This window comes from Mobula birostris, chromosome 25 (assembly GCF_030028105.1).
Source record: "Mobula birostris isolate sMobBir1 chromosome 25, sMobBir1.hap1, whole genome shotgun sequence".
NCBI lineage: Eukaryota > Metazoa > Chordata > Chondrichthyes > Myliobatiformes > Myliobatidae > Mobula > Mobula birostris.
The window spans coordinates 50,743,655-50,755,840 of NC_092394.1; the positions used below are offsets into that span (position 1 = coordinate 50,743,655).

General features: G+C 49.6%; 1 protein-coding gene across 3 annotated transcripts in view; it reads right to left on the reverse strand.

The window, feature by feature from the left end:
- Nucleotides 1-12,186, reverse strand: part of LOC140187564 (linker for activation of T-cells family member 2-like) — a 244,908-nt gene that overhangs the window by 16,172 nt on the left and 216,550 nt on the right. For all 3 annotated transcript variants that reach the window (XM_072242979.1, XM_072242978.1, XM_072242977.1), the window contains exons 8-9: nucleotides 7,992-8,022; nucleotides 6,028-6,086 (exon numbers count right to left, since the gene is read on the reverse strand). In XM_072242979.1, coding sequence (XP_072099080.1) covers nucleotides 6,028-6,086; nucleotides 7,992-8,022 — 90 coding nt within the window. The remainder of the gene's footprint in view (nucleotides 1-6,027; nucleotides 6,087-7,991; nucleotides 8,023-12,186) is intronic.

The following is a 12,186-nucleotide window of genomic DNA, read 5'->3' on the forward strand; positions in this document are numbered from 1 at the left end:
TGCTGTTGACCTCGGGTTAGGGCCACAGCTTTTTACGTCACTATGTAGCAGACACAGAAATGGAGTGAATTTCCTAGAGCAGCCAAATTGATAAGGTAGAAGACTCTTGAAGAATCAATCAAGGCCATGTGCAGTGGGTGATGCTGTTCCTTCATCCCTGTTGGGTTTGTCATGTGATGAAGGTGGTGTTCATTGTGGCCCTTTGTGCACAGAATCTACATTGCAACTTGGGGAGGGGGTAGCTCATTAACCATTGGCTTGAGGAAGATCCCTGTGGCAGATCATGGGGAGATACCACAATCAGACGTCTTCTCTCTTGAGAAGTGTCAGGATTGCAGCTTCTGTGATACTCATCGCTTCCCAAATGAGAGACAGACAGTCACTGATTTACTGATTGGGCAGATATTCTGCCCAATTTTACTACTTCAATGGGATTTTGTCTCCAGAGGTCTTCATTTTTATCTTAAATTGTCTCTTCATTCCCTTGCCTGGCTGGAGAAGTGCAGAGAACTGCAGTGGATAGCAAGCAGCAGAATGGAATCAAGGACCCTTGTATTAAGGACTGACAAGTAGTGCAGATTTTCGAGGCTGTGCTGGCAAGGAGACTGGCTGCCCCTGTTGCTAATGAGCTACCTCGGTGAGATCAGTTCGCCATCTAGTGGCAGGGCGTGGTAAATCAACATCGAGCAGAGAACCAGTGGGTTGAGGGGGCATTTTGGTCTTTCTTTTCAATTAGTAAACATCAAGACTATGCTGAAAAGTGATAATTTCCATAAGTGTCCACAGTATAAATTATAATACTACTTTCTCAGTTTAAATTGCAACAGCTACCACCAAAGTTTCATGAAATGCTACCTATGGAGACACAGGACACAACAGATGTTGCTAGCTACTGCTGGGTGAAGATATGCTTTTTGATACATTCTCAGTGAGTCAGGGACCTTCAGCTCATGGCCACTCAAAGCAAGGACTCATGATGATATTGAGAAGCTAACAGCCATGTACTGGGAGCTCAAAGAGGCCCTGCCAGAGGGAGAGCACACCGCTTCACAAACTACCAAAGGGCAGGATAGCACAGGCACAGACCGAAGGGCTTGACCAACACCACCTGCCCCATCTGAGGAAGGGTCTGCATATGGCTCCAGTGGCTAACTCTGAACTGGCAAAACCAGAGTGAATGATATTGACTATGCCTTGAGGATGTGCCTAAGAAGATGATAGAGATGCCTTCATAATCAATCAGGACCTGGTTGGTCACAAGAAATAAGTGTGGGAATGGGCCATTCAGCCCCTCAGATTTGCCCTGCTATTCACAGCAATCAGGGCTGATCTAGCCTCTGGTCATTACCTGTAGCCCAGAAGCACCGAGGACAATTTAGGCAGCTTCAGCTGTTGCTGTGTTTATAAATCAGGAAACAGCACATAACTAGAATCAGATTTGGAGCTACCGATTATTGCCTTTACCCAACCATCTGGAGAGCCCCAGGCTCAGAAGAAGAATTGGACCTACAATGCAACTTCAAAACATCCAACTTCCAATTGAAGTAAAACTTAAACAATGTAAACATGAAGCACTAAGAATAAAGGTAGTGGCACTGGTCAAACTGATGTGAGCAGTGGTTCCCACAGTGGGTGATATTACCTTCCTGGGGGCAGTGGGAGCTTCTAAGGGGGTGGTGGAGGGTGGTGCTTGGTACCAAGGGGGACAGCTGAGGGAAACTGGGCTTAATTTAAGAAATGAATGACTTATTATAAGCACTTTATTCCTCAGTACCTTATAATTGATTATAATAATCACATAATCACATCAATTCTTCCTAACCCACTGTTCTTAGACTTTGCTCAAAACTCATTATAGTCGTTGAAAAGCAATGTGTCACTTCTGCGTTTGGCATATTGTGAGAAATCTGGACTGAAGAAATTGTGTTATTTCCGGGCGCGACCCATGCATTATTGCTGTTTGCCACAGTAGTACAGTGTTAGTACGATCCCCATAGTCTAATCACGCAGTGCCACAATCCCTGTGAATTAGGGTATCTCGTTCAACGGAGTAAAGTTCGGAATCTGTCCTTTCGAATGGTCTCGACCACATTTCGCTAGCCCACGACCCAACTGAGATATCGCTGCCCCACTCTATGTACCTTCAGGCAGAGAGTCAGCTTTTGCCTCAGCTATGGTGATGTCATAATTTTCCCCTTTTAATTGCAGTCCTTAAACAACAGGCGGTTGACTGTGATGCTTGGGCAATAATGAAAATGGCAGAAGGAGATCAAACAAGTGTATATAGTGTGGAGTATCTGAAATATGGATTTATACCAGGACCAAGCAACCAACAGCAGCCAATATGTTCGTTGTGTGAAGTTTTCTCAAATGAGGCAATGAAACCATGCAGGCTCGTTGAACATTTGAAGAGAATATACTCTGATAAAGCAAACAAGAACTCGGCTTATTTTCAATCACTTTGTGAAAACTTTTGGAAAGTACAGTAAAACACTTAAAACTTATTTGCCCACACTTCACAACGGGACAGCGATGGTTTGCATGCTTCATACAGCATTTCATTGCTCAGCACTGAATTTGGAAAGCCCCAAACAATTGGAGAAGAACCGATTCTGCCAGCAATAAGGATGGTTCTGACTACGGTTTCGCACAAGTCACCAGACCAAATAAGCAAAGAGATTCCGCTCAGTGACAAACTCTGTTCAAAGATGAATAGGTGAAATGTCTGAGATTGTAGAAGACACATTGTGTAGCACACTTAGGCCAATTTGCTCTGCAGTTGGATGAGTCAATTTTGCAAAGAGAAGGACATTGTGCTCACCAACATTTTAGCTTGGCACCATCAAGGGCAGGATGCCACTGTCAAGTTATAACTTACTCCAGAAAAGTTGTACCTAATATATTTACTATTCACTGTGTAATTCACAAACATCTTTTCACAAAAAAAGCTAAATGACTGGCTGCACAAATCCTTAAATACTGTTAACACAGTGGTAAATAAAATCAGGTTCCTTATGGTTATTATAGCCAGGGGTGGTAATTGCTATACGCTCCCACTACTTACTAAATGCTCCCAATGGCATACATCTCAAATAGCCTCTGACTATCTGAGTCCAGCCCCTGGCCTTCAGGTGTAGCTTAGCTACTAAGCCCGGCAGAATAGTTTCTACTGCCAGGAAAAGGGGCAAAGGCAGGATACTGAGGCCTTAAAAACTAATAGCTTTGGGCAAATGGGGCTCGTCAGCTGTAGTTGGCAGCTGATCAAGGAGAAGGAAAGCTCTGATCTCAACCATCCGCTACCTTGCGGCAAAGGAGATGGTGATTGACTTGAGGAAGATGAAGCCTGCACTGCTCCCTATATATTTGCGGTAAGGACATGGATGTGGTGAATACCTACAATTTCCTGAGGGTGCACCTGGATGACAGACTTGAGCGGAGCACCCACACAGAGGCTGTGTACAAGGAGGGCCAGGATCACCTCTACAACTGAGGAGACTGAGGTCCTAGCAGACCTCCTGCACATGCTCTACCACTCTGTTGTTGCCCGTACTATCCTCTATGCAGTGGTGTGCTGGGGCAATGGCATCAACACGGGTGATGCCAACAGGCTCAATACACTGATTAAAAAAGGCTGGCTCTGTAATTGGAGTCAAAATGGACACACTGGAGGCTGTGGTATAACAAAGGACCATACAAAAAACCCTGGCAATTCTGGTCAATGTTTCACACCCTCTGCGTGCCACCTTGGCTGAACAGAGGAGTACTTTTAGTAGTAGACTAAGACAACTGCACTGCTCCAAAGAGCGCTAAATGAGGTTATTCTTACCCTCGGTCATTAGGCTTTATAATGAGTTAACCTGTAGCCAGGGAAGTGATGACCCCTCCTGTTAGACTGTTTGAGGTAACTTACTTTTTATTCTCTTACTTCTCTTCTAATATTTGTAACTTGTAATCGTGCTTTGACACTGCAATTTCCTTTGGGATCAACAAAGTATCCATCTACCCACTCATGGAGAAGGCTTCAGGAGTAAACCTGGGGAAAAATCTGGAGATGGAGTTCCTAAAGCAGTCCTATGTTGAGTTCAATACTGACAGGCAACTCCTGCAACACCATTGGATTCATCAGCTGGGGGGAGCCTGCTACACGGGTAACAGCTTGCTCTCCATATCGTACTGCCCTGGTCTGCATACTATGTAAACAGCAGGGATGCAACATCCGAGGTCAATCCTGACCAACGGAGAGCCTCAAAAAAAAAATCAAGTCCCTGGCTCTCAATTCTCAACTACTTTGAGAACAATGAACAGTTTCAACGCTTGCTGGTGCACACAGAAGTCAGATGGTCTCAAAAGGAAACTGCCTGTGCCTTGTGAAACTGTGATAAAATCTTGCAAAGACTCAAATGCTTCATTCAGTAATCAACTCAGGAATATTAGATATGACGCTGCTTATTAGTCAGAATTATTTGCAAAGTTTAATGAAATTAATCTTCAAGGAAACGATATGAATCTTATTAAAGACAAATCGGTCGTCTCTGTATTTCTCTCCAAGTTGGCCTCACTGATCGTCACATCCTTTTCCAATTTTTCAGCCTCTCTAAGTTGGAAGAGATAGAAAGAATACCAGATGTCTTTACACAGCTGGGTGAGCTGCATAAGGACATGTCAGAGAGATTCCAGGATCTTCTCTCAATCCATATTCCAAATTGGGTAATAAATCCATTCCTAAATGCTTGTAATGAAGAATTAACAAGAATAATTGATCTTGCTACAAAATGACTTCGAACCGAAGCCAAAGTTCTAAAAATCATATCATCTTTTAGTTGCAGAATGGGATCTCTGAACACTATCCTGCATTACAGTAAAAGGTCAAGATGTTTATATTGCCTTTCCATAAGACAAAGGAGCAGCAGTCGGCCATTCGACCCATCGAGTCTGCTCCGCCATTTTATCATGAGCTGATCCATTCTCCCATTTAGTCCCACTCCCCTGCCTTCTCACAATAACCTTTGATGCCACGGCTACTCAGATACCTATCAATCTCTGCCTTAAATACACCCAATGACTTGGCCTCCACTGCTGCCCGTGGCAACAAATTCCATAGATTCACCACCCTCTGACTAAAAGAATTTCTTCGCATTTCTGTTCTGAATGGGTGCCTTTCAATCCTTAAGTCATGCCCTCTCGTACTAGACTCCCCCATCATGGGAAACAACTTTGCCACATCCACTCTGTCCATGCCTTTCAACATTTTATTTAGTGGAGTGTGGTTTCAGTTCAGTTGCCCAGCTTCTTTTAGAGCAATGAAACAGACTGCAAATTACTGAATTTGGAGATTTGAGACTCCGAGTTGACACTTGGGCCTGATGTTGAGAAGCTGATATCACTGCACCAAGCCCATCCATCTCATTGAAAGGTGAAAAAGCAATGAAGTAGTGAATAGTTGGACTACTAATTAATGCTCTAAAATTGTCATTAAATAAATAAATTACTTGTAGTTTTAGATACATTTGAATAATTTTTGTAATTCTTTGTCACTGCTTTGAACTTGCAATTTCTAATTTCTTTCACTGTGCATCATAAATCAGAATTCTTTGTAGGTTTTATGTAATGGCTGGAAAGGGAGAGGGGGTGCTGGGGATGTTGTCTGGGAACGGAGGAGGGTAATAACCCAAAATGTTTTGAAACCACGAGACTAGAGTCTAACTGGTGTGAGTCCAACTACTGCAGTAGGTTACAGACCGTGATCCAGGACTTGTTTTTTAGGTTGACTAAGTTCCTCATCTTTTCTGTCTTATTATGCAAATAGTTGTCGTGTTTCTCAACACTTCAGCGGCAGCCATGATTCACCTTGAGAAACCCCAAGGGCAGGGAGTGCTCTGTAACTCGACTTCTCACAGGTTTGCGGGGCTTTACAGAGATGGGACTCCCGAGCATCAGACCAAACCTTGAACTTGTCACTCAGAGCCTGACAGCCTCGTTAATACGATGCAGCACCAAGCCACCTGGACCTAAGGTAGTGCCACTTACCATCTGTGGATTTGGGATGTTCCCGAGGTTGGCAATAATAATCTTCAGCCAAAGGGTTTCTGTCAGAAACAATGCAAGATGGAAATGAAACATAAACCATCCCAGATCAGTTTGTCACTGGGCAAGTAGAAGTGCAGCTGATGCTGCTGCTGGCTTCCAACTCCAGTGACCCCAGCCTCTGGTGCTTCCTGCATGGAGTTCACACGCTTTCCCTGTGACTGTGTGAGTTTTCTTTGGGTCCCCAGTTTCCTCCCAAAATCCTGTAAGTATGGGGGTCGGTGGGTTAATTAGCCATGGTAAATTGTTCCTAGTATGGCTTTATGATCAAATTATTTTAAAAAATGCATATGGCAGATACCAAGGCAGTGTTGTCTTAGGCCCCTATGCAGATACTATCTCCATAACAGTGATCTCTGAGTTAGCCAAGGCCAGCTTCCGTCTCCCAATAGAGGTGCTGGTGAAAATCTGTGGATTCCCCACTCACTCACTGCCCGCTGTCGAGGGCTTTGGTGATGAGCAATGTGCTAACTTAGATGATCTGTTGCTCTGTGAGGCTGGCCCAAATGTACAGATGGTGCAGACATCAAGAGCAAGTTTGGCAATTAAGACAATGTAAGGCAAATGGTTAGTGTCTGTTACAGGAGCGTATGAAAACAGGAGCTGGGTAGTCTAGCTTCAACTGTGTAAACACAAGAGATTCTGCAGATGCTGGAAATCCAGAGAAACACACACAAAATGTCATTGTTATGAAAAAGAACATACAAGATGCTGGAGGAACTCAGCGGGTCAGATAGCATCTATGGAAAGGCATAGGTAGCTGATGCTTCGGGCCGAGACTCCTCTGACCTCATAGGTGCTCTCTGACCTGCTGAGTTCCTCCAGCATTTTGAATGTGTTTCTCACTTCAAATGTGCAGCATCTTGCTGAGATCACACCTTGGGGGACTGGGTACAATTTCACTCTCCTTCCTTCAGGAAGGATACACTGCAGCAGAGAGAATTCTGCACAGATTTACGAGACTGGTCCAGGGATGTCAGCTTTGCCACCTGCATTCTCTAGAGTTAAAGACAGCTGACGTCACTGGCAGGATGATGCAGGGAGGACCTTGCCCTGGATCTGGCCCAACTCGGTCCTTGGATAGTGAGGATCTGTCCTCCAGTTAGGACCCCCAGAAATGGGAACGGGGAGGAATCACCCTCTTACTATCTCCAATCTGAGATATGATATCCTGGCTCCTGCACAACACCAGCCCCGACAGTAGAATTTCTGCAATAAAGTTTGTAAAAGGAGGTATCTCATCATTAAACAACAGGAATTCTGCAGATGCTGGAAATTCAAGCAACACACATCAAAGTTGCTGGTGAACGCAGCAGGCCAGGCAGCATCTCTAGGAAGAGGTACAGTCGACGTTTCAGGCCGAGACCCTTCGTCAGGACTAACTGAAGGAAGAGTGAGTAAGGAAATTCATCATTAAAACCTTTCTCTGGGTTTCTGCCTCCACCAAACAGAAAAGCACCAATAATTCACCGTCCAAACATTCTGAAATCCCCAAGGTTCTGCACCTGGCTCACCAGCCGTGTTCCTATTCTTCTCGCTGTGGCTGTTCTTCCTGCGCTTCCTTTAAACTCAATGGGTTCACCAGGAAATTATGATATAAAACCAAAAAATTATTGTTAAAAATTGTAGTATTAATAGAGTAGAAACACCCAACAGTCTAGAACAGGGGTTCCCAATCTGAGGTCCACAAAGCCCTTGATTACTGGTATTGGTCCACGGCATAAAAAACGCTTGGGAACCCCTGGTCTAGCAGATCTGCTGGTCTGGCAGCAAAGAGCCCAGTGTGCTGGGGTAAATGCCACAGTCACCCACGGTTCTGCCCTTGTCTTCAGCCTCCTTTGATTCAGTGAGGGAGTTCTCACTCCAGTCAATGAAGAAAAAGCAAGAGAGGTACAACAGTGACTTACATGTAGTCCTGGTCCAGTTGATGGTGGTTTTCTGCAAAGGACAAACTTTGTTACACTCTTTCAGTAACTTCTGTGGAGCAACACACTATCAGCAGGCAAGAGAGGCCAAATCAGCATGAGGTGGACAACCACTCCCAATAAGAGCAAGAGGGAAAGGTCACAGGGAATAGTACAGCACAGCAGTGGGCAGTCAAAATCACCTCAATGTGTCCAGAGTTACACACAGAGCTGCAGATGTCAAGACCAGCACTACAGATGGACCCAGAGTGACCAAAGATAGACACAGGCCCACTTCCTTCTATTGTATAAGCATCTTCTCCTCTGCAATTCTCAGACTCAAAATCCAGATGGGGGTTCTGGAGGAATGTGGTAGAGGGCAGCCTTCAGAATACCGTGACCACTAATAAATGTTTTGGACACAGACTTGCCTGAGATTTGTCATTGGAAATAATGAATCTGATAGTCTGAAACCTTAATGTCTATGAAATGAGTAATTAAAATAAAAGGCATACTATAAATTATTAATTAAAAACAGAAACATTTCTAAATAAAGCCATTATGCTTAAGTAAAATAACTTGCAGAAATTGCAGTGGATGAAGTTGTTGCGAGCTGCACTCGGCAACAGATTCCAGTGCTGACTGCACAGCACAGCAAGCAATGCTCTGCCCTGACCCCGAGCTCCCTGCGGAATGGACCAATGCTCTGTCCTGACTACGAACTCCCTGCGGACTGGATCAGTGCTCTGCCCTGACCCCGAGCTCTTTGCAGACTGGATCAATGCTCTGTAACCTGACACTGAGCTCCCTGCGGACTGGACCAATGCTCTGTAACCTGACCCCGAGCGCCCTGCGGACTGGACCAATGCTCTGTCCTGACTACGAGCTCCCTGAGGACTGGATCAGTGTTCTGTAAACTGACCCTGAGCTCCCTGCGGACTGGATCGGTGCTCTGCCCTGACCCCGAGCTCCCTGCAGATTGCATCAATGCTCTGTAACCAAACCCCGAGCTCCCTGCGGACTGGATCAGTGCCCTTTAACCTGACTCCGAAGTCCCTGCGGACAGGATCGGTGCCCTGCCCTGACACCGAGCTCCCTGCGGACTGGATCAGTGCTCTGCCCTGACCCCGAGCTCCCTGCGGACTGGATCGGTGCTCTGTAACCTGACCACGAGCTCCCTGCGGACTGGATCGGTGCTCTGTAACCTGACCACGAGCTCCCTGCGCACTGGATCGGTGCTCTGTAAGCTGACCCCGAGCTCCCTGCGGGCTGGATCAATACTCTGTAACCTGATCCCGAGCTCCCTGCGGACTGGATCAGTGCTCTGTAACCTGACCCCGAGCTCTTTGTGGACTGGATCAGTGCTCTGTAACCTGACCCCGAGCTCCCTGCAGACTGAATCGGTGCTCTGCCCTGACCCCAAGCTCCCTGCGGACCGGATCAATGCTCTGTAACCTGACCCCGAGCTCCCTGCGGACTGAATCAATTCCCAGCCCTGACCCCGAGCTCCCTGCGGACTGGATCAATGTTCTGTAACCTGACCCTGAGCTCCCTGCGGACTGAATCGGTGCCCTGCCCTGACGCTGAGCTCCCTGCGGACTGGATCAATGCTCTGCCCTGACCCCGAGCTGCCTGCGGACTGCATCAGTGCCCTGCCTTGACACCGAGCTCCCTGCAGACTGGATCAGTGCCCTGCTCTGACCCCGAGCTCCCTGCGGACTGGATCAGTGCTCTGCCCTGACCCCGAGCTCCCTGCGGACTGGATCAGTGCTCTGCCCTGACTCCGAGCTCCCTGTGGACTGGATCAGTGCTCTGTAACCTGATCCCGAAGTCCCTGCGGACTGGATCGGAGCCCTGCCCTGACCCCGAGCTCCCTGCGGACTGGATCGGTGCTCTGCCCTGACCCTGAGCTCCCTGCGGACTGGATCGGTCTTGAGCCCTGACCCCGAGCTCCCTGCGGACTGGATCGGTGAACTGCCCTGACCCCGAGCTCCCTGCGGACTGCATCAATGCTCTGTAACCTGACCCCGAGCTCCCTGCGGACTGGATCAATACTCTGCCCTAACCCGGAGCTCCCTGCGGACTGGATCAATGGTCTGCCCTGACCCCGAGCTCCCTGCGGACTGGATCAATGCTCTGTATCCTGACCCCGAGCTCCCTGCGGACTGGATCAGTGCTCTGTAACCTGAGCCCGAGCTCCCTGCGGACTGGATCAATGCTCTGCCCTGACCCGGAGCTCCCTGCGGATTGGATCGGTGCCCTCTAACCTGACCCCGAGCTCCCTGCGGACTGGATCGGTGCCCTGCCCTGACCCCGAGCTCCCTGCGGACTGGATCAGTGCCCTGCCCTGACACCGAGTTCCCTGCGGATTGGATGGGTGCTCTGCCCTGACCCCGAGCTCCCTGCGGACTGGATCAGTGCTCTGTAACCTGACCCCGAGCTCCCTGCGGACTGGATCAATACTCTGCCCTAACCCGGAGCTCCCTGCGGACTGGATCAATGGTCTGCCCTGACCCCGAGCTCCCTGCGGATTGGATCAATGCTCTGCCCTGACTCCGAGCTCCCTGCGGACTGGATCAGTGCTCTGTAACCTGACCCTGAGCTCCCTGCAGATGAATCAGTGCCCTGCCCTGACCCCGAGCTCCCTGCGGACTGGATCGCTGCTCTGCCCTGACCCCGAGCTCCCTACAAACTGGATCAGTGCTCTGTAACCTGACCCCGAGCTTCCTGCGGACTGGATTAGTGCTCTGTAACCTGACCCCGAGCTCCCTGCGGACTGGATCGGTGCCCTGCCCTGACCCCGAGCTCCCTGCGGATTGGATCGGTGCCCTCTAACCTGACCCCGAGCTCCCTGCGGACTGGATCGGTGCTCTACCCTGACCCCGAGCTCCCTGCAGACTGGAGCGGTGCTCTGCGCTGACCCCGAGCTCCCTGCGGATTGGATCAGTGCTCTGCCCTGAACCCGAGCTCCCTGCTGACTGGATCAATACTCAGTAACCTGACCCCGAGCTCCCTGCTGACTGGATCAGTCCTCTGTAACCTGACCCCGAGCTCCCTGCTGACTGGATCAGTCCTCTGTAACCAAACCCCGAGCTCCCTGCGGACTGGATTAGTGCTCTGTAACCTGACCCCGAGCTCCCTGCGGTTGAATCAATGCTCTGTAAACTGACCCCGAGCTCCCTTTGGACTGGATCAGTGCCCTGCCCTGACCCCGAGCTCCCTGCGGACTGGATCAGTGCACTGTGACCTGACTCCGAGCTCCCTGCGGACTGGACCAGTGCTCTGTAACCTGACCCCGAGCTCCCTGCGGACTGCATCAATGCTCTGTAACCTGACCCCGAGCTCCCTGCGGACTGGATCAATACTCTGCCCTAACCCGGAGCTCCCTGCGGACTGGATCAATGGTCTGCCCTGACCCCGAGCTCCCTGCGGACTGGATCAATGCTCTGTATCCTGACCCCGAGCTCCCTGCGGACTGGATCAGTGCTCTGTAACCTGAGCCCGAGCTCCCTGCGGACTGGATCAATGCTCTGCCCTGACCCGGAGCTCCCTGCGGATTGGATCGGTGCCCTCTAACCTGACCCCGAGCTCCCTGCGGACTGGATCGGTGCCCTGCCCTGACCCCGAGCTCCCTGCGGACTGGATCAGTGCCCTGCCCTGACACCGAGTTCCCTGCGGATTGGATGGGTGCTCTGCCCTGACCCCGAGCTCCCTGCGGACTGGATCAGTGCTCTGTAACCTGACCCCGAGCTCCCTGCGGACTGGATCAATACTCTGCCCTAACCCGGAGCTCCCTGCGGACTGGATCAATGGTCTGCCCTGACCCCGAGCTCCCTGCGGATTGGATCAATGCTCTGCCCTGACTCCGAGCTCCCTGCGGACTGGATCAGTGCTCTGTAACCTGACCCTGAGCTCCCTGCAGATGAATCAGTGCCCTGCCCTGACCCCGAGCTCCCTGCGGACTGGATCGCTGCTCTGCCCTGACCCCGAGCTCCCTACAAACTGGATCAGTGCTCTGTAACCTGACCCCGAGCTTCCTGCGGACTGGATTAGTGCTCTGTAACCTGACCCCGAGCTCCCTGCGGACTGGATCGGTGCCCTGCCCTGACCCCGAGCTCCCTGCGGATTGGATCGGTGCCCTCTAACCTGACCCCGAGCTCCCTGCGGACTGGATCGGTGCTCTACCCTGACCCCGAGC